This window comes from Dreissena polymorpha, chromosome 15 (genome assembly GCF_020536995.1).
Source record: "Dreissena polymorpha isolate Duluth1 chromosome 15, UMN_Dpol_1.0, whole genome shotgun sequence".
NCBI lineage: Eukaryota > Metazoa > Mollusca > Bivalvia > Myida > Dreissenidae > Dreissena > Dreissena polymorpha.
In genome coordinates, this window is record NC_068369.1 from 41721374 (window position 1) to 41749310 (window position 27937).

General features: G+C 34.5%; 2 protein-coding genes across 3 annotated transcripts in view; both read right to left on the minus strand.

Annotated features, from left to right (window-relative positions):
* Positions 1-26350, minus strand: part of LOC127859340 (uncharacterized) — a 38768-nt gene extending 12418 nt beyond the window's left edge. Inside the window, exons 1-3 of one of the 2 annotated variants that reach the window (XM_052396685.1) lie at positions 26037-26350; positions 25204-25347; positions 18854-19922 (exon numbers count right to left, since the gene is read on the minus strand). In XM_052396685.1, coding sequence (XP_052252645.1) covers positions 19759-19922; positions 25204-25347; positions 26037-26241 — 513 coding nt within the window. In that variant the 5' untranslated portion in view covers positions 26242-26350 and the 3' untranslated portion in view covers positions 18854-19758. Of the gene's footprint in view, positions 1-18853; positions 19923-25203; positions 25348-26036 lie in introns of those variants that run through there. The other variant, XM_052396686.1, reaches the window with a different exon arrangement.
* LOC127859339 (uncharacterized) lies at positions 13725-15634 on the minus strand. Its single transcript, XM_052396684.1, has 3 exons — positions 15033-15634; positions 14624-14654; positions 13725-14106 (listed from the first exon to the last, which is right to left on the minus strand). Exons 1-3 carry the CDS (start codon positions 15622-15624, stop codon positions 14046-14048), a joined length of 684 nt encoding a protein of 227 aa, XP_052252644.1. The 5' UTR covers positions 15625-15634; the 3' UTR covers positions 13725-14045.
* Positions 26351-27937: the final 1587 nt, after the last annotated feature.

Consider the following 27937-nt stretch of genomic DNA (forward strand, 5'->3'; position numbering starts at 1 on the left):
CTGGGAGAGTCATTAGGTATATTCAACGTCTTATCATTGCGGGTTTGATTGTCCCTTGAGGGGGGAGAGATTGTTAGATGCGACGCGTCATTTTTTATCAAAGTGGCCGTGAATTGAGAAGAGTTTGGGATTGAATCAGGGATGGTATCCGGGCTTGGATCCGAGTTATGCGAGACGTGTTGATTTGGGGTCAGGGGGTCCTTTGGGGTTAATGTGACGGTGTACGGTGTACCCGTTTCCGAATCCATTGAAATGTCTCCGACGCGGAAAGAAGATCTTTGGATCTTCGGTTTCACCATTAGCGTAGCGGTTACGTTTGCATAAGTTTTCATTTTTAATGTTTTGGTTACGCGTTGCATTTTCCCCTTGTGGGTTGGTCTTATTAGTCTTAACTTGAAAGTACAGTTGAAGATTATTTGATTATTTAAGGTGTTCACTGTATTAATTCAACAATTCGCTTAGGAAAGGATTTCGCACGCTACGAGTTTAACAACACGATCTACGTTTTATTACCTATCAGCGGCTTGAGTCTTTACGTCTAAAGTAGATCACCTATATTGGTACTAAGAGCGCGCGGACGTGATGGAGTTACCGGCAGGTGCGCGGTTGTATTATTAGCTGACTTGTTAATGAGGTAACTAAAGAAATGTAATAACCCAAGTCAATTTTTGAAATCTGAAAGTGTTATTAAATGACTTCCTTGATTATGATCTTACTGCTAAAAGTGTCTCCCAAAGTGCAGGCAGGGCCCTTGGGTTACTCATTTCCAAATGTAAATCTGTTGGCGGAGTGCCATACAATGTTTTTAAGAAACAATACGATAACACTGTTTGGCCAGTCATATCCTATGGGGCCTCAGTGTGGGTTGTAAGATCATTCTCTTGCATAAATGCAGTCCAGAGTCGAGCGATGCGCTTTTTCTTGGGTTTGGGCAAATACACACCAAACAGAGCTCTCTATGGTGAATTATCATGGCAACCACCACGTGTGAAACAATGGGGATTTGTTGTACAGCAATTGATGGAAACGTATGGACGACAGTAGAATTAACATAGAATTAATAGTAAAGTGTTCTCAATATGTTGTCATAGAAGTACTAATAATTGCAGAAATTGGCAATTTTATGTTAAATCTTAGTTCAAAAGTATTGATATGTTGAATTATCTTGATGAATGTGCAACAATTACCTTCAAGCAATTATGTAATCTTGTAGAATCTGTAACCATAAATAAATACATAGAACAGTGGAAAGATTCAATACAAAGCGAACAAGGTCCATTCCGAACTGGTAGAAACAAACTTAGAACATAATTATCTTATTTTTAAGCATGATTTTGATACAGAAAGGTATGTGAAATCTAAAATGCCCATAAAATATAGATCTGCTTTTGATAAATTCCGTTGTGGGGTGGCACCTCTTCGACAAGAAACAGAAAGATAAGAGAATTTGCCTGAAAATGTACGGTTAAGTCCAATTTGCAATTTATCAATCGAAAATAAGATTCATGTACTACTTAAATGTTCTGCGTATGCTGACGATAGAAATGTCTTATTACATAAGGCCACATAAATAGATAACAACTTTATTAATATGTCAGACCATGATGAATTTATATTCGCACCATTGATATGTACTTTATCATATTCTTACGAAATTTTAATGTTTCCTTGTACATTATGTAAAACAGTAAAATCAAGTAAGACTAAAAGCATGAATAATCTAAACATCTGAAAGTATAATCAAGAAATATTGTAATCCATGGCATGTACACTGGTTGTCATCACAGGGGGTTGCAACACAGACCAATTGACCAAGACACTGTCAGTGTACATACAATAGACCACCCCTACTGCCCAACTACACTATCTATACGAATAGTTATTTTATCTTCATTTAAGAATTTTGGTAAAAGTCACGATATTTCATTTTAGTATCTTAAAATTCTGTTTGTTTAGGTATTTTTTTTTAATCTTATAAATGCAAGTTAAGATTAGCACTACTGATATGGCTTTTAGTTAACTTTACAGTTGCTGCATTTGTGAATGCATTATGTATATACTCACTTCAGTAATTCAATAATCATGTTGTTTAAATGTCATATACATTTACATATATCAAGATGAAAACATTGATATTGCATACATAGGTTAAATGGTAGTTTATCTACCAATACACAAGGTTACCAACAAGACAATTAAATCAACAAATATTCATTCTCAACTTAAGTGGTCAACCACTGGCTTTGTCACTGAATAAAACGCAATTCATTATAGCTCAATAAACCCTCTACTGCCATTTTTACTAACTTTTACTAAACAGCTACACATCTACCTACATTCACTCTCTCACTCACTCACTCACTCACTCACTCACTCACTCACTCACTCACTCACTCACTCACTCACTCACTCACTCACTCACTTACTCACTAACTCACTCACTAACTCACTCACTCACTCACTCACTCACTCACTCACTCACTCACACACTCACTCACTAACTCACTCACTTACTCATGCACTTGTATTCATATCACCTACCTAAACCCAACTCATACAACTCTTATTCACACAATCACACAATCACACAATCACACTCACTCACTCACTCACTCACTCACTCACTCACTCACTCACTCACTCACTCACTCACTCACTCACTCACTCACTCACTCACTCACTCACTCACTCACTCACTCACTCACTCACTCACTCACAGAACTCACTCTCTCATTCACAGAACTCACTCACTCACTCACATATTAAGTATATATATACATACTTAATAAATAAATAAATAAATAAACAAATATATATATATATATATATATATATATATATATATATATATATATATACTTAAATCAAAGAGTTCTGAATAATATCGCATATGTTTTTGTTTTTTCGAACAATTATTAGCCGCACTATTTCAAATACATTGTACATGTAATTAGTTCGTTCGTAGTTTACAATCTTATCGAAGACCCTACTCCAAGAATGACAACGCCCAAATAAGACTTGTATTTGTGAAAACAATATTGGATAAAAAAAAATGTTGTTTGTCACTCTGTTGATAACCTCAGATATTTTTTTAAGTGGATAAGCGACTCGACAAGAACTAATGTATGACATTGTAAGCCGATCAAGATAATACATCGGTATATGGTCTTTATGTCGCATGTTGCCTTGTTTCAAATGTGAATTTAATTTGCAAATGATTAGCTTACACTTTTTTGAAGAACTAAATACTTTTTGGCGAACTGGCAGTAAAACAAAATAAGACTCCGATATTAACTTTATTTTAGGCACCAAATACTGGGGATTTCCAAAATCCTTAATGTTATGCGACGCAACAAAGATTGTTACCGTGTTTCATTAAGATAATAATTAAACACTTTCTGAAGACAATACCGAACGTTTTCTATTTGGCTTAGTTTTTTTCCTGCTGTTTACACACCAGTGTACAACTGAAAAGTAGACAGTTTATACTGTTTCTCTGGGGTTTAAAGCGTTTGCTCTAGCCACCTCATCTGCCTGTTCCCACTGGTACACTACATAATGTGCATTTAACAGCTTGTAAGACAACGTTGGCCAGTCTAGTGTTTATCATTGACATATGTACATATTGGCTGCTTTCAGGGAAAACAGGGCTTAATGCATGTCAAATTAGATTAGCCTGTGCACACTGATTAGCTGTATCAATGATTTGAAAAAAAAACCACACATCTCGACCTGTGCTTTAACACACTCTTTATAAATTTGAATGGGTTGTGGTCATTTCAAAATTGCAATATAAAAAACTATAAGATAAATTTGAAAACTGAGTTGCGTCTAAGATTATACAACAGCAAACAAAATCAGTGTCTTCAGCGCTTTGATAATATTTGCGAGGAAACAGTAATACTGAACATTTACAATGATCTTAATATCCATTATATGCATCTTTTTATAAACCTGAAAATTATAAAGCATTACAAACGAGAAACGATTGAATAATATTGAGAGTTCTGTTTTAATCCTTATTTTGTGTGGCATTACGAGGATTATTTATATATAAAGTATATAATCTATTATCACTGTATCAGCACGAATGGCTGATCGGCTTGAAAGCCAGACTTTTACTTCAATGGTCAGTGGTTCGAGCCCAGTTGAGGTTTACTTTGTTTTCTATAATTTTATTCTTTTATTTTTTTTTACTAGAGCTATTTAGTTCTAATGGTTACATAATCAATATAAAGCATTTTATGACTAACTACAGTAGATGCTTAAATCTGTCAAAAGGTTCCTTAAAAGTGAAAACCTAGGTTATACATCAACGTTAAAAAAAACATCATAAAATTGCACGAAAACAACAGCAAAACGACGCCACTGTTTTATAAACAACGCGCTTATGTTTACCATGTAGTCGATTGCTTTTGCGGACATTTTGCGGCACGTATTAAGTTTGATTTTAGTTTTTAGCTTATGTTTGATCATATTTTGTCTGACCAAAAAATACATTGTATATGGATAACACTTTATTTCTCCTGATTTACGCGCCTCTGTATAGTGTTCAACGTACTTACATGATTTACGACTGCATATTGTTAAATACAAACTATTTTTGACTCGATAAGCAAATTTCTTAAGTGCGTAAAACTGCTTTGTTTAACACACAAGACATGTTATCTTAAAAGATTCATAACCTTAATGTTGTAAAACTCCATAAATCGGCAATGACATAGAAGTTAATGCACATATCCTTATAAGGTCATGTTGTGTGAAAATCCATACAAAAGTGTTTCTTGCGATACGATCTCTAAACGTACCAAGGCTGTTATAAAAACATTTAAATATATGGGAAACATTTTACTAGAGATATAAACGAATTATCGAAACTTCGGAAATTCCAACCGATTCTTTGAACGTTAAATGAGTTTGGAATGATAAAACTACTTAAAAATACAAAAAAATATATATACACAAAAGACTAGAACAGTTCTTTATTTAAATCCTAGTATACAATGTTCACAATAAGGACAATATATGCATAATATGGCTGTACAGTTAGCGCAAAAACGTCACAACTTATTTAGATAACATGTCAATTTTCATTTTCATACATCGCAGAAAGCATGCACAATGGCAACAATATATCACTTGGCGATTTAAACTTGACATCTGTGTTAGCAACGGACGAGCTTTTTCACTGGAATGCAAAGACGGACGGACAAAAGTACCAACAGGCAAACGTATTAACCATACGTTGATTTTCTTTTGCACATAAACTTAACCTGCTACTGGCGTTTTAATGACCCGCAGAAACGATTGTTTTTAGATAAAAACAGCCCCTGGTTTAAAGGGATCTTTTCACGCTTTGGTAAATTGACAAAATTGAAAAAAGTTGTTTCAGATTCGCAAATTTTCGTTTTAGTTATGATATTTGTGAGGAAACAGTTATACTGAACATTTACCATGGTCTAATATAAACATTATATGCATCTTTTGACGATTTTAAAACCTAAAAATTATAAAGCGTTGCAACGCGAAACGATTGAATAATTTGGAGAGTTCTGTTTTTGTCGTTAAATTTTGTGAAACTACGAAGATTGCTTATATAAGGTATAAAATACGTCAAGTATGTGTACTTGGCGGAATAGCTCAGTAGGCTAAAGCGTTTTTACTTCAGGACTCTGGCAGGACTCCAGGGGTCACTGGCTCGAAACCTGATCCGGGCAATGTTCTTTTCCTTTTTTTAATTTTATTCTTGATTTTTTACTGGAGCTTTTACGATCCAATGTTTACATTTATCGATATAAAGCATTTAATGAATAAGTTAAAAAATGCCAAAATCTGTGAAAAGGCCCCTTTAATAGTCAACACATAGCTTGGCGTTAAATATGGCCGATATTTTCTGTTCTCTACTTAATATGAATTAAATTGTACAAATGTTCTTGTCGCTTAAACATGATTAACTTCATGTTTCTTCGTGTATTACAACACGGTCAAAACTTATTGCCTTCGTCTTGTTAAATTGTAAGTGTTCTTACTAGTGTAATTACTAATGTAAAGTTGTACAGTACAAACTGTAAAGCGATGAGAATTAAATAAACATTATACTAAATAGATGCGTGTTCAATCACTCGCAAAAAAGTTGATTTACATTTGATTTACATGTATAAAGTAACGACAAAAGCAATCAAGCTACTAGTATGTTCCACTAAGTGATGAAGCACAAATGCGCACGGAACGTTCAGTGTGTTTGTAAAGGATAGCACAATGCAATAAGCATTGTTTTCATATACCAGTACGCAGTTGTGATATGTAATTTAGCAATATACAAATGCCATTAAGCAACATGCATTTGTAAAGGCAAAGAAATCACTTAGGGCAACCGCCTATGCATGTATTTTTTAAGTCGATACTCTACAGTACGATCACGATACCATGGCATATCGATGGTGATAATGACATATAATTTCGTGTTATAAAGCATTATCGTCATCATACAGTCGTGTTGCGTTATCGTCTGTCACGTTCTCATAGTCGTAATGTCTCGTTTTCGTCATTGCACTTCCGTGTTATCATTTTCGTAGAATTGCTTTCCGATTCCAATATAATTTGAAGATTTTTTCTCACTGTACATTAATGCACAGGGGAAATTTCAATGTAACTATGTAAGGAATATGAATTGTGTGTGAACACTATTGAACGCATTATTGGAAGCCGAAGTAGCCGGCGGAAACCACACACAACTCACATGCTCCATAGAAAGGAGGGCGCTAACCAGGGAACCAGAGCGTGACGCTTTAACTGTTGGTAATAAAAGGGGAACAACCTGTACAGAAGATAAACAATATGCAATTGGAGTTGTTTTTAATTCGCGTTTCTAGTGTAGAATAAAAGTTAGTTTTCTCAATTTTAACAGTCATCAAAGACTTAGACAAATGTAGACAGGTAATCACAAAAGTGTTATTATTTGAATCCGCCTGTATAATCTCATATGTATTTTATCGAGACGAAGAATATGGCTCTTCAAAGAAGAAAGCAACTGCAACTCTGTGTAATATCATAAATGTTATTTATTTGGCACATACGAATATCAAACTAAATACAAAAGTGTCACAATATGGTGAGGTCCTGATGGGAGGTTTTAATGATATCTTGGATTAGTTCAAAAATGGTTCTGGTCTGTTGAAAAACATGGCTGCCAGAGGGGGGGGGGGGAATTTATCCTTTATGGCTTAAGTAAAACCTTGTAAGCACTCTTAAAGGGATCTTTTCACGGTTTGGTAAATTGACAAAATTGAAAAAAGTTGTTTCAGATTCGCAAATTTTCGTTTTACTTATGATATTTGTGAGGAAACAGTATTACTGAACATTTACCATAGTCCAATATAGCCATTATATGTATCTTTTGACGACTTGAAAACCTAAAAATTATAAAGCGTTGCAACGCGAAACGATTGAATAATTTGGAGAGTTCTGTTGTTGTCGTTTAAATTTACGAAACTACGAAGATTGCTTATATAATGTATAAAATATTACACTCGTGTAAACCCGGCGGAATAGCCGAGAGGGCTAGTGCGTTTTTACTTCAGACTAACTCCAGGACTGCGGGGGACACTGGTTCGAGCCCTGGTACCGGCTACTTTTTTTTCATTTTTTAAATTTTATTTTTGATTTTTTACTGGAGCTTTTAAGATCCAATGTTTACATTTATCAATATAAAGCATTTAATGACAAACTTTAAAATATGCAAAAATCTGTGAAAAGGCCCCTTTAAGCCCTCTTTTTTCTATATGAACATAACTCTTTATGTTTCATACTGAAAGTTTTATTGAGTGTGGGCCCTAGTATTTAAAAAATAAAATCTCTCTCTACAAAAGAACGAAGGTGTAAATCTTAATTCTGACAAAATCTGTTTGCTGTTTTATATTCATTTATGTTTTTACGTGTTGTAAATTCAGAGTTTGTTTACACATTCAGAGATTGATTACAAACACTATATTCCCCACCAAATGTGTATAGCATCCAATTGTGTTGCTATATTACTTTAAAATGCAATTAAAACAAGTTATATTATTTTAAAATGCAACTAACACAATGCAAACAAGCTTTGTTTAAGTTACTTTATATTGTATGAAGTTGTTTAATTGTCTGTAATTTATTAAACTGGGTTTTTACACACTTTGGTTTTATGTTGCATAAAAAACGATGGTACAAATATGTGTTTTGTTTTCTCACATTAAATTAAGTATAACATATTTGTAAAGGATACACAATGCAATTACACATGCTATTAAGCCCTTGACGGGAGGCAGATAGTGCCAATCAGCCACTCAATCCCTGTTGTTCCTTCATTCCGCACTTTATTGTTTCTGCTCTCTAACTAAACCAGTTTTAATTGGATGATCACCAAACTTTATGAAAATGTATATAGACATAAAATGGAGAGGAGTTTTTAATAACCAGCCAAATCCGACAATGCATTTGGGAGCTATGGACTTAGGCAATTGCCTCGTGTTTTGCACAAGACTCATTACTATGCTTCCCTATTTTTAGAGTTAAAGCCCTTTGTTAATCTTTTACTTTTTTTAAATAATAAATTTACATTCTGACTGTCCACCAAACAATCATGTGGTTGGCATTAAGAAGGGGCACCATGCAAGATGCAAGATGGACGCATCTCTTGTTATGCCCTGTATGTAATTCTTATGGTTATCAAAACGCCAGTTTCTGGTCATAACAAAGTACCAATAATTGTATGGCCATTAAGGACGTACGCGGCAGTATAGTTTTACGCAAATATTTTTTTTACTGAAACACCGGTTGCGAAATAAGTGCAATATATTTCGGATATTCTGATAAAAAAGAATGTAAACAATATTAGAACGAAAGAGCAACAAAAGATGCTTAAAATGAACGCAAGGTAAAAAAATGGACAGTTTTTGCCCATAAAAATTAAATACCTTTGATATGCCGCTTTAAAGGGGCCGTCCAACTGATAAAGCGTCGTATCGACGCGAAACGATATTATGGGAAACTACGAAGATTGCATATATAGCTAAAACATACTTCTTTTCTTAACATGAGTGTGGATGGTCGAGTGGTCTAGGCGGGAGGCTTTTTACTCCATGAATCCAGGGGTCAGTGGTTCGAGTCCTGTGAAGGGTTTCGTTTTTCCCTTTTTTAAAATGGTATTCTTGTTTTTTGTTACTGGAGATTTTTAGTTCAAATGTTTAAATTTACCAATATAAAGCATTTTAAGTATTTAATGACAAGCTTCACTACATGCCTAAATCTGTTGGACGGCCTCTTTAATATATTGTATACATCTTGTTTTCAGTTATTTACTGTAGTATTCTTCTTTTACTCATATTGCTACACAAAATTTGTGTTTTCATTTACATTTAAATCTACTTTTTCATTGGCATATAGCAATACATGTACTAGTATGTGTTTTGACCTGCACCATGTACATGGTTTTCATTGTGTTTTTAAATTGTATTTTAATACATGCAGTTAAACTGCATTTGTGAACAAACGACCCTGGTGACCTATTGTTTTCTTCTTATATTTGTATTAAGTCATAACTCATTAAACATTTAGGTAAATTTGGAAAAAATCAAGGTGGAGGAAGTCATGTTAAAATAAAAATGACTTTGATGCATTTTATTTATTTTCAAATGTGAAATTCTGTAGTTTTTGTTTATGTTTAAAAAAATGATAAAAAAACATGAATCAATGGATTCATGTTTAAAAAGAGTGTGCAGTCAAATTAAATCAGTATTACATATTTTGTGAGAAATATAGGTTTTTTCAACACTTTTCTCATTAATTTACTCTAGTTTTTATGTTATTACCTTATTGGTGAATTGTTATTGTGCTGAAACATGCTTGATGTTAAAGTGCGAATAAAAAATGAACAACACTGGTGACCCATGATTTTTATTTTATTTTTCTATCCAAAACAGATGGTTCTACCTAAATACATAAAGGGGCAGTTTTTAGCCAGACAATTCACGGAATAGTCCAGGCCATGCAACTCGTCCAAAGGTCGCATCAATGTATTGCTCTGGTTGAGGGAAAAATGCAATATCTAAAAATCGTACTGTTTTTAGAACAGGTATGCAATTGAAACTTTACTCTTGGTTTTGGGTCATCGTGTTAGGTCACTGACCTATTTACAAAACTCTAACCTGCATTCAAGAAGAATTTTGCCATGTTTTTGTATTTTGAAAAAAAGATTATGCCCCCTTCTGTAAAAGTCCAGTAAAGGTTTGCGTGGGTGTAAAATTGAAATTCAAATTAAAGTTTTGTAGGCATTCAGTACCTTCCTCTGTTAGTACTTAAGATATTCGTTATATCCAATCGAAACTTCACACGTCTTTTGGATGATCATGAATGGTCACTCTGACCTACAAATTGAATTATTGACCAGAGTTATGCCCCTTATGTTCCTCAAAAGGAAGCCTCAATTTGCCGACTAAAACAAAATGTCCACGTTCATTGATTGTTTCAATTCTACACTAGTAATCTGACTTTGATTTAACAGGATATGCAGCAGCCATATATGATACTGATAACCGGTATGCATCGTTGTCAAGTTGTGCGGGCAAAATCATTGTACTTCAATTCTTTTTAAATTCACTTTCATTATTAACAAGTTATTTTCGAATGATTTTTTTTTGTTTCCATGTAAGATCTCAGGAGCTAATGACCCGTATTTGATGGAACTTTAAATGCACTTTTTATGATTGTAATTCGCAATATGCATCCTGCTTGGTTAATTATTCAGTAAGTTATTAGCTCTTTGAATAAAACAAGAGGCGTGAAAGGCCCAAAGTCGCTCATCTGAGATAAAAAGAAATGACCTGTTCTTTGCGCAGGTTAATGTAAGATAGCTTTGTTCCAATAGTAAAAGTACACATAGAAACTCATCCCGATTGAAACTGTTCCAAAAATTACTAAGTTCAGTAGTAAGTTGAGAATCATCAAACTTACAAAAAATTGAATCATCTTCATCTCTGTTCTTTAATAAACTATCTTAGATGTTGGTAAATTTCCCAAATGTCCATTTCTAGACACTATCTTCAATGTCCAAAATATTAATTATTATTTACCAGTGACGCAGATTCTTTAAGCAGTAAAAATTTAGTTTTTGGGATGCTGATTAGCCCTGTGCAGCATGTTTTATACACCCTCAGGCTTGAAGGACATTGGCCATTAGTCAATATCCTATAATATACTTCAATACATCTTTTCTGGGCTCATCTCAATTTTAATTGGCTTTTGCATAGTCTAAGAGGAGAGTTGAGATTTTGATTGACGGATAAGGATCTAAGATAATGAATTTCAGCCCTTCCCTCTGTGACTCCTCAGCTTAGACAAAGGAAACATGACAATTAACTAAAATTAATGTATAAAAATAAGGGTCAAAATAATTCAAAACAACAAATAGCATATGCATGTTTCTCTAACGAAATGCTTCATTTTGAGTATAAACATGACATATATTGGTTATCAGATGACAGACTTGTGTCGTTAATTAGTTACTGACAGTTGAGACATTAAACATCATGATCTAAACACTACTCAGAAAGAAATGAATTACAGAATGTACACAAACAAAGTATATACACATGTAAATGCAAAATAATGACACCCTATAGTGAAAAAGATGCATGAAAATGAGCAGCGTTATGCCTACTTTATGGATGATCATTATCTACTGCACTAAATATGTACAGGTAAGGTAGTGCATTTTACTGGAGTCAAGGTTGCCATGGAAACAGTTTCATAGCACAGTAGTCTGCTGAGATTATTGATTTTCCCAATCCAATTGATCTTAGAAGATGTTCAATCAATACACCGAAACACAGAAGGTTAACTTGGCTTATCAGTAAAGATCAAAGATAAGGCTCTACAGTGCATTAGTACATGTACAGTTATTTTATGACAAAGAAACAATAGGTTTATTAAATTGCATGCAAACTAATGTCTTTATGTACATCACATTTTATGAAAGAAGTACCAGGTTTATACAAGGGAGTTAACTATTTGAAAGTATGTACAGGTTATCTTTCTTTAATATTATTGCTTATCAGAACTAGACTGTTCACATGTTTTCACTATATACATATAGAGAAAACTGCCCCACGCCCTGGCGGCCATTTTTTTCGACCCATCATGACCAGTTTTGAACTCGTCCGAGATATCTATAAAATTGACGTTATAATTTTTTATGATGATTAGGCAAAAAATGTGACTTATATTGTGTTCACAAGCTTTTTTACTACATAAATATAAGGAAAATGACCCTCCCCCTCCTGGCGGCCATGCTTTTATACCGATCCAAACCATTTTCGAACTCAACCGTCATATCTAGAAAACACATGTTCTGACCAAATTTCATGAAGATTGGACCAAAAATGTGACTTCTATAGTGTTCACATGTTTTCACGATGTACATATAGAGAAAACTGCCCCGCCCCCTGGCCGCCATGTTTTTTCTCCGATCTGGACCATTTTCGAACTCGTCCGAGATATTAATGATACCAATGTTTTGACTAAGTTTCATGATGATTGGGCAAAAATTGTGGCTTCTAGAGTGTTCACAAGGTTTCTCTATAGCCATATAAATAATATTTTCCCGCCCCTGGCGGCCATGTTTTTCAAGGGACCGGAACCATTTTTAACTCCACCAACATATCATTAAGACAAACATTTTGACAAAATTACATGAAGATTAGGCATCAAATGTGACTTCTACAGTGTTCACAAGGTTTTTCTTTTTTTTTGGTTTTTGGTTCTTTGGTTTTTGACCCAGAATGACCCAGTTTCGAACTCAGTCGAGGTATCAATGGGACAAATGTTCTGACCAAGTTTCTTGAAGAACGGACAATAAATGTTGCCTCTGGAGTGTTCTTAAGGCAAATGTTGACGACGCACGACGGAGAAAAGGCGATCACAAAAGCTCACCATGAGCACATTGTGCTCAGGTGAGCTAAAAAGTTGAGGCACCAGATGTCAGACACTAATAACTCAATTGTGATGAAACATGATACGGAAACCCATTCATGTCATTCCGGTCCTATAATTTATCAGGTAAATACTGTCCTTTGATTATGTATATTCATTTTACTCATGTATGTGTCGGTTCTTCGCAAGATCCGGAATTAATCATCCTAGTATGAGTGTATTTCGAAGTTTATGAGGTCATCCCTCACCTGAGGCTGCATTATGTGATCACCTGGACTATGTCTCAGTACTCCGTCCTATTTAACATACAAGACTCACGAAAGTTTTTGCGAATATTGAAATATAGCTGTAATTTCCGGCTATTTGGTTGTAACTGAACGATTTTAAATAGTTTTGTTCTCGATTGTTGTGGTAAGCCGGAGTATTCCCGCGGAACCTCACCTGATCAGTAGGGTGAACAACCAAACTAAATTGCTTCCAGCAATTGGGATTCAAGCCGGGTCGCCCACAAGTGTACCGACCACTCCGCCTATCGGACTGCCGTTGTCATAATACATTAAAAGTATCATTTTAGTATGCATGGTCGAGACGCAGGAATGCTTAATAGATGAACGAAAGTTGTGAAATAAAATGCATACAGCAAGTAAGGTGCGTCCATGGAATTTCAAATGTAGTATGCAAACATCGTCAAGGTTGGGATATAAATGTTCAGTCAACACAGCGTGGCTTGCAAATATCGTTTTGAATTTTAAATCATGGTTTAGAAAGCAAACTGTTGAAACAATAAATGCAAATAAATATAAGCGCTCATGTAGATAATCAGTCTCGATTATTTTTTACAAATTACTATGCAGTTTATCAATCATGTACATAAAAAGATACTTTTTAAAACACATGTTCTTATAATTATCACACTTCATAATTCGTTCTTCTTCATTCTGAGAAAACAGCGGTATGACTAAAATACGAAAACAGTGGACTAAGTTGGCATGTTCGACGTTATGAGTTTCTGACTCCAGATATGCGCACAATTGTGGTAGTATGTTGCCAAGACAAACATAGAGTCCGGTATTACACCTCCATTATCGGTTCCATGGCTCAATGCCGGCGTCTTGACATGAAGCCGGCAAAGGGAGTCGTTGTCTGCAATAAAGATTATTGAAATATAAGAATACTGAAAACCAGGAGACATCCTAGAAGTGAAATCTAAATGCAAACGATGGTGTGTTATTTAAGCAAGTGACCAACTTCCTTTGCAATGCATAGAGCGCATTGCGCAAAATGACATCTTATTTTATCAAGTATCGACCAAACGGAGCGGGAACGGTATAATACAGATTACCGATAAGAGGTTGATGCAAATTAACCATTGCATGCAGTTAAATGTTTGCATGTACAAGTTATATTGAAGAAATAACTTTGTCAGGTTTTACTATGCGCAGTGTTTTATCACGTAAACACTTGATTAAACAGGGGTAAATGAAATGTAAGATTTTTAAATAAATTAACGATTACGAAATCAAGTTTCTCAAATGTTTTCAACAGGATGCATGCTGATTACATGATCAAAGCGTTATTGAAGTATGAATGAAGAATGCGTTCATGCGCGTTTATTGAGAACATGCTTTTTAATAAAACATCCGATTTCTTGATTACTCACCCTCGCAGCAGTGCACAGATACGGCCTTTCTCTGTAAACACACATAAACACACATATATATAGATATATAGATATATATATATATATATATATATATATATATATATATATATATATATATATATATATAGATATATAGATATATAGATAGATAGATATATAGATATATACATAAGACTAGTTAGCCTAGATATATATATATAGATATATATAGATATATACATAAGAGTAGTTATCCTAGATAAATATATATAGATATATATAGATATTTACATAAGACTAGTTAGCCTAGTTTCCCAGAGAATTGTTAAAGAATAACTTGCCAACTTGTGTTTTTAATACTTCGTAATCGTATGATGTTATGTGTTGATATATATATATGATTAACGCATAGGTGGCCAAATCTTACTGTTCCACGTTGCTTTCGGTTGCTGTGTCGTTGCAAATGTTGTCGTTGGTGATGCTGTTGTCGACGCAGTTGTTAGTGTTTGGTTCTCCGTTGGTGATGCTGTTGTCGACACGGTGGTTATTTGCTGGTTCTCAATTGATGATGCTGCTGTTAACACGGTGGTTATTTGTTGATTCTGCGTATCAGTAGCACTTTTTTGGATCACCGCCTTGTTTGTTGACACTGTCGACGCGGTGGGCGTGACAAATTGACCCTCGCCTGCAACGTTAGAAACGCTCAATACATGAAGGGTATCGTTTTCCTGGTGAGTTGTGTTACCTTCCCGAACGGACGGAACCGTTGTCCTTCCCACAATCGGCATGGCTGATGCCGATGACGCATCGCTTGCTTCCAATGGTGATGGCGTATTATGCGAATTATTTTCGCCGTTGGTTGTGTTCCCTTGGGTGACAGTTGTTTCTCCAGTTACGATACGCGTCTCTGATCGCAACACATACAATGATTGTGGAACCATAATTAACCTTGTAGTATTATTGCTTGATACGTCGGCGTCAAATGTCACGTTTCCCCGTGTATTGGAGTTCAATATCATCGAATCGTCGTTCTTGAACTCGCTTTTGACGGTATCGTTGGCAATGACACCTAGACTGTCATTGTATTTATCATCCGTCTTCAATTGATCAGTGCCTTTATCAACAAATTGCGCTGAATGGAGACTTTTAATTCCCACCGAGATCAACATAACCTGAAAACACATTCCAGTCATTTTTACAAGAATATCGTGCAGTCCCTCTCGTCTGTTGTCGTCTTGAATTGTGGACACTTTAATTCATAAAAAAACATTTACTTATTATTAGTATTAAACATGTCGTTTTCCGCCACGCATTTACAATTGCTCGAGAACGCATAGTATTGTTGAACATGAATTGTGTTTCTGCTTTATATTACAAGCGTTGACAGCATTTTGGACATTTTACAGCTTTTGTTAAAATTATGTGCATCTTATTGGATTAATATAGGTTAGGTTATCATAAAGCTGTTGTGACGCGTGAAATAAACTAGCGGTAAAAAATTAAATTATTCATATAAATGTCTCGTATGCAAAACATGTTTTGCGCGCCATTATAATGAAATTTATATGCAAATGAAGGAAGAATAAAAAAATAAACAAAATTGTTTGTTTTTGGTACTGAAAATAACACACCCACATAGAGTATACGTACATTATGTTTTTCACAAATAGTAAAACACCCAAAGTTTGTGGCTGCTTTTTTAACCGCAAATTAAAGTTAAAACTGCGATGACTTAAACTGTGAAGGTTTTACAAATTGAACGTCACTTGTTTTGGGAAGGACTGTTTTGCCCAAGGAGACGCGTACTTTCTCATAAACATGTCGCTATTAAACTATTAAACGCATTCTTTCCCACTTTTGCTGTATGAAACAATGTTTCGATATAAAAATTCAAACAACACAAATAATATGCAAGACATAAGACATTTAAAGGGTGAAGCATAATATAATAATAGATTTTATTCTGATATCAATGATTTACCGCATCAATACTGAACATGATTTTATTGTTTAATTGTTCAGTCCGAGGTGGATGAATGTTCAAAAAGTAAGCCAAATCAAATATATCTTATTGGTGTGTTGTACTCTTGTTGTGTAAACTTTAATATGGATTCTTCAAAATTATTTTGTTAATGAATATTGAAAATGTATTTTCCAGATGGTATCAACATATGTGTATCGACATGCTACTCGATTAGTGGTACAACGGTGCATGTTGGCACCCAACCCTTTTCCTCTCTGAAACGTTTCTACATTATTCGGCTTATATCGCATTATAATGTAATTTTTCGAAATATATCGTGATGCAAATAGTGAATAACGTCCAGCAAACATCACTGTTAAATATTAGTATTTTATTCGTTTATCCAAAGTTACATAAATTGAATAACTCAAGCACAAAAAGTCGTTATCATACATTGTAGGCGAACTTAAACATTGAGTGAATCTGCCCGTTAGATTTTGTAATTGATGCAATCAACAAGAGTGAACTTTATAAAAATGACTGCATCTGGATACTCACATAGCCTATAAACTGTGATGGTGAACGAATTTAAATTATTTTCATTTCGTTTCGGATGGACTGTGTAACCAAGGGACACGCGCGCATACTCATAAACATGTCGGTTTTCAACTTTGAAATGCATTGCTTACCCTATTTCAATTTTTGTATTAAACACTTTTTTCTGTGTTTTTATAACATTCAAACGGCACAAATATGCTCCATTACACTCAAACCGCATACCAGGATTCATATTTTCAAAAAAGTAGTCATGTACCTCAAAATGCACGTTTGTCATAAATAATGATTTGTGTAGTACAATGTTGTGACCGAAGTAGACGAATTGCGACCAATGGGCCAAATCCAGGCTATACTTTGAGTAATGTTATCTCGTTTTTGTTTCAAATTATCTTTGATATTGCATCGTCATTGAACATTGCAAATGTATGCTCACTATATCCGCCTGCTATCAAGTTATTTGTGTGGGCATGACGATCGGATTGGTGGTACAATTTGTGCATGTTGAAACCCATCGCTTTTTATCACTGCAATATTTAAAATTTCACAATTTAAGTCGTGTTCTGAGAAAACTGGGCATAATGCATGTGCGTCAAGTGTCATCCCAGATGAGCATGTGCAGTCCGCACAGGCTAATCAGGGACGACAATTTCCGCCTAAACTTGATTTTCGGTAAGGATAGACTTCATTGAAACTAAAAATACCATTAAAGCGGAAATTTGTCGTCCCGTATTAGCCTGTGTGGACTGCACAGGCTGATCTGGGACGACACTTTACGCACATGCATTAAGCCCATTTTTCTCAGAACGAGGCTCACTTTATCAATACATCGAATAATTCTGTCCTTGTTCGAAGGATATCGTAATGCGCATAGTGAAATGCGTCTAGCAAACATCAAAAACAATGAAGGTTAAATATACATGTTTCATTGCTGTATCGACATTTAAGTAAATTGAAAGGCTAACTGAACAATTGAATAACAATCTTGTTTAATTAACGTTAAAATCGAGTAAAATCTGCCCAGTCTATTTTTAATTTATGTAATAACCCTGAGCGTATTACTAGTATATTATTTAAATACTCCATTTGGATGCTGACATAGCTTTAAAAATATTGCGAGGGCGTACTAAAATGTGTTTAGCCAAAATGTTCGTAATCGTCAGTTGAAGACCGCGGCGTGTTGCTGTTCTAGAAGTACTAAATGGTCACTGGCGCTCGATTGGTCATTGTCGACTCTGGTACTACTTACATGTACCCCGGGTACACTTAAGTATACTTGCATGTCACGCGTGTACAGCAAATATACAAAAACGAACCCTGTGAATTTTAACGCTTAATCGGTCGTTGTCGGCTTTTTTTTATAATTAATTATGTGAATATTTATGTCAATGTTCTGTTAAATGGCCTCTATATTATCGAAACTCATACTAAAAAAGCATGTTGATGCATTTAAAAAAAAATAGAAGTTTGTTTTGTAATTACGGTAGTCGGTAGAGCGTTTTACGACATCGGATTTTTGGCGGGAATAAAACTCGGGTACAGCCTAATATCGGTCGGGTACGTTTTAATATATTTACCCGTACCGTAGCCGACAATGACCAATCGAGCGTCACTGACATGATATAGTCAATGAATATTATTTTCAAAATAAAGGTCATTATGGGCCCGACAGTCAATTGCAAGCCTATAACGTGCGAAATCACAAGTTATGTTATTAACATTGTTTTTTTATAAATTATATTATAACTTACATATGCTCAAAAGTATAAACAAATTGTTTATCATAATCGGATAACTCGTTTTTAAGTGTTATATAAGGAAATATAGCACTAAAACATTAATTAAATGTACATTAAATATAGAAGAACCACGGTTTGCCTTAATTTCAAATCTTATTTCTTTGGTTTGCTTATGCTCAATTTGTTCTCAAGTCAAAACACTATCGTTTTTCACTATCGCTCAATTTAATTGTGTTCAACATGTAAAATCTACCCTTAAAAAGATTACATGTTTTCTTGCATCGGGTTCTTGTCGAAACATGTCATAAAAATACGAAAACAAAATGTGAAATGAAGCAAGTTCAAGTTCGGTCACGGGGTGCAGGATCACGTGACTTTTTGGGGTTCACAATTGAACGTTAATGGATGTAAACACACCAGTATGTGGTGCTTTTCTTCAAATAATTTTTTAAAACTATTTTTCTTTAAAATTTCAACTAGTGCATAAAATATAGTTTTTATGTTGCTTATTGCAATGTGAAATACATAAGAATAACTTTATTTCATACGCCTGTGTTCTTGGTTAAATATTAGTGTGTAACGCATTCATGTACAGGGGTATGCTGCACGCAACGTGAAATTTTGGCACCGATTTCAGGCGTATTCAATGATTTATTCTTAAATCTAAAGATATCGACACAACCTTCAAGAAAAACTGTCTTTTATGCATTAAAAAGATTTTTGAAAATGTATTTCAATAACTTGAGATATTTGCAAAAATAAAGTTCTTAACGGTGTGTTTATATTCCTTCCAGCCCGTGTGTAAACCCCTATAAACCCCGTTGATCTTGCACCCTGTTCACGTCAGCATACAAATAAAACACGGCGTTGGTAATTTGCTTCTCTCTTTCAGCCAGTTAAGCGAATTGCTTCCCTTTGTTCATCCAGTCCATCAATCCCAGAATGCCCGCTACTCCCATTTTGATTCCGGCGATGATTGCAAGCGCGAAAGCACCCGAGTACTTAAACGTTGAATACCTTTTCGCTCCATATATGATGATGCCGACTATTATGAATCCACCTTAAACATGAAATAAAGAACACAACATTAAATGAAATTACTTGCATATTGAAACGTAAGGTGAGGTGTGTTCCTGTATGTGTTTAACACGGTGCCTATACCACGTGACTTTTTAAGATCTGTGTGGGGAGTTAAATGTCAACAAAAGCACAACAAAGGTAAGATTTTTAAGGATAACCTTTTTAATATGTCATCATTTTCAATGGGATAAAGTGGAGAGCCCGCTCATTCATGAGAGTTTTCTATAGGTATCATGATTTTGTAAAACAAATGAATATTTTTTCAGTAAAGTGCAACCGCGCGTTTGAACGGTTAGAAAAAGGTAGGATCAGTGTGGGGACATTATTTTATTATGACACAGAAACATCACCTCTCGTGAAATAAAGCAATAAACTTTATGGGCGGAGCTTACACTATATCATTTTGCATTCTTTTTTCAGGTTTCTTTCATATATTTATGAAAACAAAATCAAGAAAAATATTATAACAGTAATATGATCTGTGTGGTATACGTGTTTAGAAGGATCTGTGTGGTATCCGTGTTTCTACAATTTACGGATAAATTGAGATAATAACGACAATATATATATTTTTTAATTAATTTCAATTATTTCAATACAACAATTACTACTACTACTAATACTACTACTACTACTACTATTACTACTATTTCTGCTACTACTACTACTAATACTGCTATTACTGCTACTACTACTACTACTACTTCTACTACTACTACTACTACTACTACTACTACTACTACTACTACTACAACAACTATTACTACTACTAGTAGTAGTAGTAATAGTAGTAGTAGTAGATCTATTATTATTATTTAAAAATTCATTCATTTCAGTAATCACCTATTTGGCATTAGTGAGCGGACAAGGGTTAAGGGAAGAAAAATAGAGGAAACGGTTTCACGAGACAGGAATGCTATACAGAAGGGGACACTAGGAGTAAGGTGGGAGCGGGCGAGACGAAACGATAGCAAACTGTTGCCAACAATAAGAATGCGGATAGACGAACACAATGGACATTTTAATTCTGACACAAATTCTGCAATAGAAATTGTGTCAAATATAACACAGGTTGACAAAAAGCAAAGGCATGTTCTTTCCTGAGTAATACGTATGTTTTAAAATCAAATTTGGAATGCAAACTGATAAAACAGAATCCACCAGACGTATTGGCTTGTCAATTTGTTGTTATTTAAAGTTTAAGGTAAACGGTATGTTTATTAAAAACAAAATACTGGTCATAGTAGAAACACACACACATATATATATATATATATATATATATATATATATATATATATATATATATATATATATATATATATATATGTGTGTGTTTGTGTGTTTTATTTCATATATGGAATTCATATTGTTGCATTAGTTTATTACATAGTATAGATATTGACAATCATTCGCCATGTGTTGGTGATAATGTCATGTTATAAATTATGTCGTTGTAATCAGTGTAACAAGTGTATGCTTATCTTTAGCGTTAATTATTTTGAAGAGAATATAAAAAGTAAATGAATAAATATTATATTATATGATTATATATGTACGATTCTGTGTTGTGGATGGATGCAGCTCTGAAGAATGTAAAGACGTATTTCGAATTAAGGAGTATTGTATTGTATACACAACCACATTGCATACATTGTTTACTGTCAATTACCACGGCTTAGAGTAATTATAAGCAGGCAGTTAATTATGTAAAGCAATTGTGTAAAACCCTAGTATTAGAAACCCTGGCTGCTTATGATTATCGAACTAGCTCGTGACAGCGGTATTTAAAATTGAAACCAACGAAAAAACATCGCAAAACTTTAATCAAGTTATAATTAACAAGAAATATCTTTAAAAAAGATATACGGCGTAAATAGTTTAATGAATGAGATCAAGGATAGCGAATGTCTTTTTCTGTGCAGTTCTTAGCTGCATCACACGCAGTACGGGATGTTACGGGGAGTTTTCGCGGCTTATTTTACATTATAACATATTGCTGGTCATAAACCTATAGATACAAAACAGAAAACCAAAAGAAGAATGGAAGTGAAATTTAAACATATGAGTCAACCGGCCACACGAGAAGTATCCGTATTTATAGGCGCGTTCTTCGAACAAACCTGTTTTAGTGGTTTGTCGGGCATTGCTATTTGATTCGATTATTAACAGTATCAATTATCATCGTGCTAATGCTTAAAGTGATATTATGGGCATTTTGCACTGTTGAATTGAGCTGAAAAGAATTAACAGGTCAAAATAGTTAGTTAAAATGTGGTTACTGATTAATTATCTGCAACTCACCTTGCTACCAGTTGTTTATAAAAAAATATTTTATATTCGATATTCTTACGTGACCCACCCAGTCCTGTAAGCTGAAATGATCCGTAAAACAATTTCGTGTCTTTGTGTCGTATGAACAAATCTGCACTAAAACTAAATTTAGGTTCAACTCGTAAACGCATGATCAGTTGTCAAACGAAAGTACGGTTGATATTCAAATGCATTATTTTTCTCTTTCTGGTATATTGTTTTAGTATGATGATGCTGCATTAATTAATATAAGTGTATATGAAGTAGAAACATCAAAAATAATCAACGGTTGCGATAGACACCTATAAACTGTTACATGCTCATAATATCACTTTAGTACATTAGGCAATATGGACGAATAATTATTGTTAAATTTATCAACAATAATATTTATCATTGTATTGTTGAAAACACATTAAGAATCTATTATTTACATACCATAATTATATTGCTGAATATCTTCATTTAACATATTTCTGGTCTAAAGAAAATTCCAGGTCACCTAGTTCACGGATAGCGTCTTTATTATATAGCGATTATTTTACTGGCCGCCAACTCCGGTGATGACCTGTATATAAACTCTGAATGTCCGCGAATTGACCCGATATACCTCGCGGGTTGAAATGCAATGCTTTAAAGTGAGGCCTCGCTTCCATTGCTCTTTATACTTTTACATGTTAACATGTTGACAGGAATAAGGAAGTAAGTACTAAATATGAGAACATAGCCTTTTAAGTATAAACGCTCTTGCGCTGGTAATACTCTGAAAATAAAAGGTGTACGCACAAACTGTATTGATGTCGAGAATTGAGTGTAAAACTGTTCTATCTATTAAGCCTTTTCATTCGAGATAAAATTGTTTCATACAGTAAAACAGTGTTACAAAGACGCGGATATGTTTCCAATGTTCTGGTGGTATACTCAAATCAGCCAATGGAATAAATGAAGTGTATTCATTCGTACCTAGCCGCGGGAAATTTTATTGGAATTTTATTGGACACTTACAAAGGTCAGGCTAAGGTGAAAAGCTGGCTTATGCAGCATACGCCGAAAAAAGAATCACAGATTCGATAATACAAATCACAGATGCGATATATTAATGAATAACGTTAATCCAAATTATTGCACAATTATTTGAGAATGATTTCAAACACACAAACGAACTAAACGAAACCTAAAAATTAATCAAATTCGGATAACTTTAGAATCATTTTGAAAAGTAAAGAAAAGTAAAACAACGAATAAAATAACGTAAAACGATAATGAAGTTACACAGACAAACTGTAAACCATTATGATTTTTAATCAGTTTTCACGGATTTATGTGAAGTCCTCACGTATCGAGAAAGGTTTTTTTTTGCGTTTGTACGTTTTGAAACACTCCTCACTACTGTTACACTTGTCATGCATGTGGGTATTGACGTGCTCTCTGAGGTCATTCTCACTCCTAACTGCCAACCCACACTGGTAACATTTCACCAATCCCTCTTTTTTGCACTTTTCTCTCTAGCCGAGAGTAGGTACTTGTCCGCAAAGCTCCTGCCGCACTGTACACACACGTGACATTGGGATCCTTTGTTCGCTGAAGCCTTCTAAGATTGTAGGCATCCTGAGAAAAAAACAACATATTTTATTCACGTGACATTTCAATGCGTAAACACGCTATTTAAAAAATGTTAGTATCTGAGGACACGCGTTCGTTAGTTTTAAATTACAAACGATTTGACGATTATTGAGTTATTTCAAAATATATGATAACCTGAGAGATGAGATATATTGTATATTTGTGTTGTTTCAATAAAATCCGTTCATCTGGTTAGCATAACTGTATAAAAATGTAACTATTTTTAAGGTATTTAATCTTACCTTAAATGCTTTCCCACAGCAGTTATAGTTTCCAGAGTTAGCGTGTCCCCTAATGTGGCGCAATAATCCAGCTCTGGTCTTCGACATTTTTCCGCATTCGGAGCATTGAGCCATACCTTAAAGCAAATATAATATCAAAAATTATATACGATACATTACTTCACCTGACAGTAGTGTTTGGCGCCAAAATAAAAATGGAATTTGATACAATAACATAAAGTGTACACTTATTTAAGGTAAGCATGGACTTGTCATCGATTTAAGATGCTCCAGCGTAAGATTTTAATATTATAATGGGGATTGTACAGAATGCCTGTAAATCATAATTATGTATTAGTTCAACAAGCGGTGCAAGCGTAGTGTATAGCCATTATGTGTTTTACATGCTAGCGCATTTAAAAATCCCATTTCAAATACATTGTTGACAAGCATCTTTTTATACCACACAGATCCGTTGAAAAACGTATACCACACAGATCATATTACTGTAAGAATAGTTTTCTTGAATTTTGTTTCGTAAATAAATAACAGAAACCTGAAAATGGATGCAAAATGATATAGTGTAAGCTCCGTCCATAAAATTTATTTCTTAATTTCACCAGAGGTGATGTTTTTGTGTAAAAAAAACAAATGTCCCCACACTGATCCTACCCTTTTCTAACCGTTCAAACGCGCGGTTGCACTTTACTGAAAAAATACTTATTTGTTTTATAAAATCATGATACCTATAGAAAACTCTCATGAATGAGCGGGCTCTCCACTTTATCCCATTAAAAATGATGACATATTAAAAAAGTTATCGTTAAAAATCTTACCTTCGTCGCGCTTTTGTTGATATTTTACTCCCCACACAGATCTTAAAATGTCACGTGGTATAGGCACCGTGTTTAAGTACGCGGCAAAAAAGTTCTCATTTACGTAGGAAGACCCATCATGGTGTAAATAAATATCTTAGCAACAACTAAGTTTTAATAGTTTTATCACAGTCACATTGTCAATGCGTGAGGCGTCAATGTTTGAAAAAAAAACAACAACAAATATTACAAAATACTTTTTCAAAATCAATTCCGTTCGTGTGCTTACATGCGCAGAAGGATAGTATCCACGCAACAAGCTTGAGAATCTTCATGTCGGACTTGAAGAACACGACGACGATGGTGAGGATGAGAGCGGCGATGATCAGCAGGGTCCCGATCACCTCGAATGCCTGGGTCGCCTCCCACCAGCCTAAAAGATAGAAACGTCTTCCGGGTTCTCTTTCCACTTAAATCATATTTCTGGTTTCTTACAGATTCTCCCGTAGAACATACTCCCCTCTTCTGATCCACCAATAGCCAGTATACAAAGTAATGTTAAAGAAATACTTAATCTGCGTTGCCTCAAACCAACCAGCAAAACGACAAATAGAGTTCCTGGACCAATGTATAGTCCGTCTAAATTAAAATTAAATATCAATTGGTTGAATTACTATTTTTAAAATTGTGTTAAACCTTTGCAAGGATCGGTCATTAACTATCTCATTTTTTCCGAAAAGTACATTTATGTAGCGTTACAAATAACTTAATGCGTGAACACTGTTTGACCTTTTTAATTATGCGTGTGTTTATTTGTGTATTTTACGATGTCCTTCTTTACCTGAGGTTGCATTATGTGTCGCCCAATTGTGTGTATGCATTTGTAATTTCAAATATGTTGCTGTAACGGGAGCAATAATATTATTTTATTTTTCATTGCTTAAGAACGTTTTATCAGTTGTCAATTTACTAGTATTTACCAAGACTTCTTTTAGACCGGATCAGCTAGACTCTGTTAACGCGAGATTCTCAGCATTTATAAACAACGACACGGCGTATATCTGCATAGTTATTTATCCTCAAAACAGTACTTGTTAATAAAGAAAAAAAAGGAAAACTTACTTGGAGCATCGTTCACGTCGAAACAATCTTTATATCCACCTTTCACGCCGTAACAGATCCGGAAAAGCGAGCCATGAAACTTAGTAATTCCGGCATCCATGGAAAACCAGTAGGGAATGGCCAACGCAAGAACCTGACTTATAAACGCCTTAATCAATAGAATGAATGTTATCTTCAGAAAACAGGAACTGTCACTAAAACTCATTTTGCTGTGCTTTTGCTCTCTTTCAATCACAACACATCGCTATTGACAAGATTTAACGACAGCGATTGGCAATGCGGTTATACATATGCGTTAACGGTTAATTCAAACCCGGACGTTGTTACTTGCCCCAGCAACGACCGAATGCAACAACTGTTTTCGTGTGTTTGGTTGTTTCTATCTGATTGTTGAGGTGTCGGGCTGAGTAGTTAGATGATTGTATGCTGCAGCTATTGTAAGACTGTGCAAAACCGATTTCATTAGCGTTTGCACCTGTCCTCTAGCACGAAAGGTTGCACAAAAAATGGCAACAATAACAGGAGTAAATCAAAGGAAAACATTAAAAAATTATAAACAAGACATATCTTATTAACAAGTTATACGGCGTTGAAGTTTATAGTTTTTGTTGTTGAAAACAATCGTCATTAAAATCACAGAGTTCTGACTAATGTCGCAGATGTTCCGAACAATTATTAGCCGCATTATATTCAAATACATTGGAAATAGTACGAACGTAGTTAACAATACTATCGAAGACCCTACTCTAAGAATGGCAACGCCCAAATAAGACTAGTATTTGTGAAAACAAGCTTGGAGATAAAAATGTTGTTTATTACTCTGTTGATCACCTTATAAAAAAGTGGATCAGCGACTCGACAAGAGCTAATGTATGACATTGATAGCCGCTCAAGATAATACATCGGTATATGGTCTTTTTGTCGCATGTTGCCGTGTTTTTAATGTGAATGTAATTTGCAAATTACTAGTTTACACTTTTTTTTGAAGAACTAAATACTTTTTGGCGAACTAGCTGGCAGTAAAACTAAATAAGGCTCCGATATTTACTTTATTTCAGGCACAAAACCGATACCGACACTCTCGTATGAGTTGTAGATCCGAAAATGTGTCGTGTGAACAAATCTACACAAATAGTGGCAATCTCCATGCAAAGTTGTCGTTCCTTGCTCTCACATACACGGTGAATGTAATGTCACCGTCCGGCAAGAGATTGAAATAGTGGAGATTTTCCAAATGGCGTAAATCCTTTATGCTATGTGGCACAACAAAGATTGTCAACATGTTGATAATAATTAAATACTTTTTGAAGACTATACCGAACGTTTTCTATTTGGCTTAGTTAGGGTATTGTCAACAAATACGAACTTTTTTGTTATTCATTCGGGTCTTTTGGCGGGAAATTTATCCAAGATTTAATTGGCCTTTGGTAAAGGTCAATTAAAGGGACCTTTTTACGTTTGGGTAAATTAACAAATTTGAAATTGAAAAATTTCAGATTTGCAAATGTTCGTTTTAGTTATGATATTTGCGAGGAAACAGTAATACTGAACATTTACCATGCTCTAAAATATCCAATATATGCATCTTTTGACGATTTAAAAACCTGAAAATTATAAAGTGTTACAAACACGAAACGATTGAATAATTTTGAGAGTTCTGTTGTAATCCTTATATTTTGTGACATTACGAGGATTTTTTATATATATAAAGTATATAATCGATTCATCAAAACTTTTCGGCTTTCTTGCGGCGCTACTTCGATCACTGTATGAGCACGGATGGCCGATCGACTAAAAAGCCAAACTTGTACTTCAAGGATCAGTGGTTCGAGCCCAGTTGAGGTTTACTTTGTTTTCTTTAATTTAATTTAATTTAATTCTTTTTTTAATATAGCTATTTA

Excerpts from the sequence above, each read along its gene's own strand:
- LOC127859339 (XM_052396684.1), bottom strand. The coding sequence starts at position 15,624 with ATGATATTGAACTCCAATACACGGGGAAACGTGACATTTGACGCCGAC. Across the intron at positions 14,655-15,032 it reads ACCGAAAGCAACGTGGAACA|AGAAAGGCCGTATCTGTGCA; the intron begins GTAAGATTTGGC and ends GTGTGTTTACAG. Across the intron at positions 14,107-14,623 it reads ATCTGTGCACTGCTGCGAGG|ACAACGACTCCCTTTGCCGG; the intron begins GTGAGTAATCAA and ends TCTTTATTGCAG.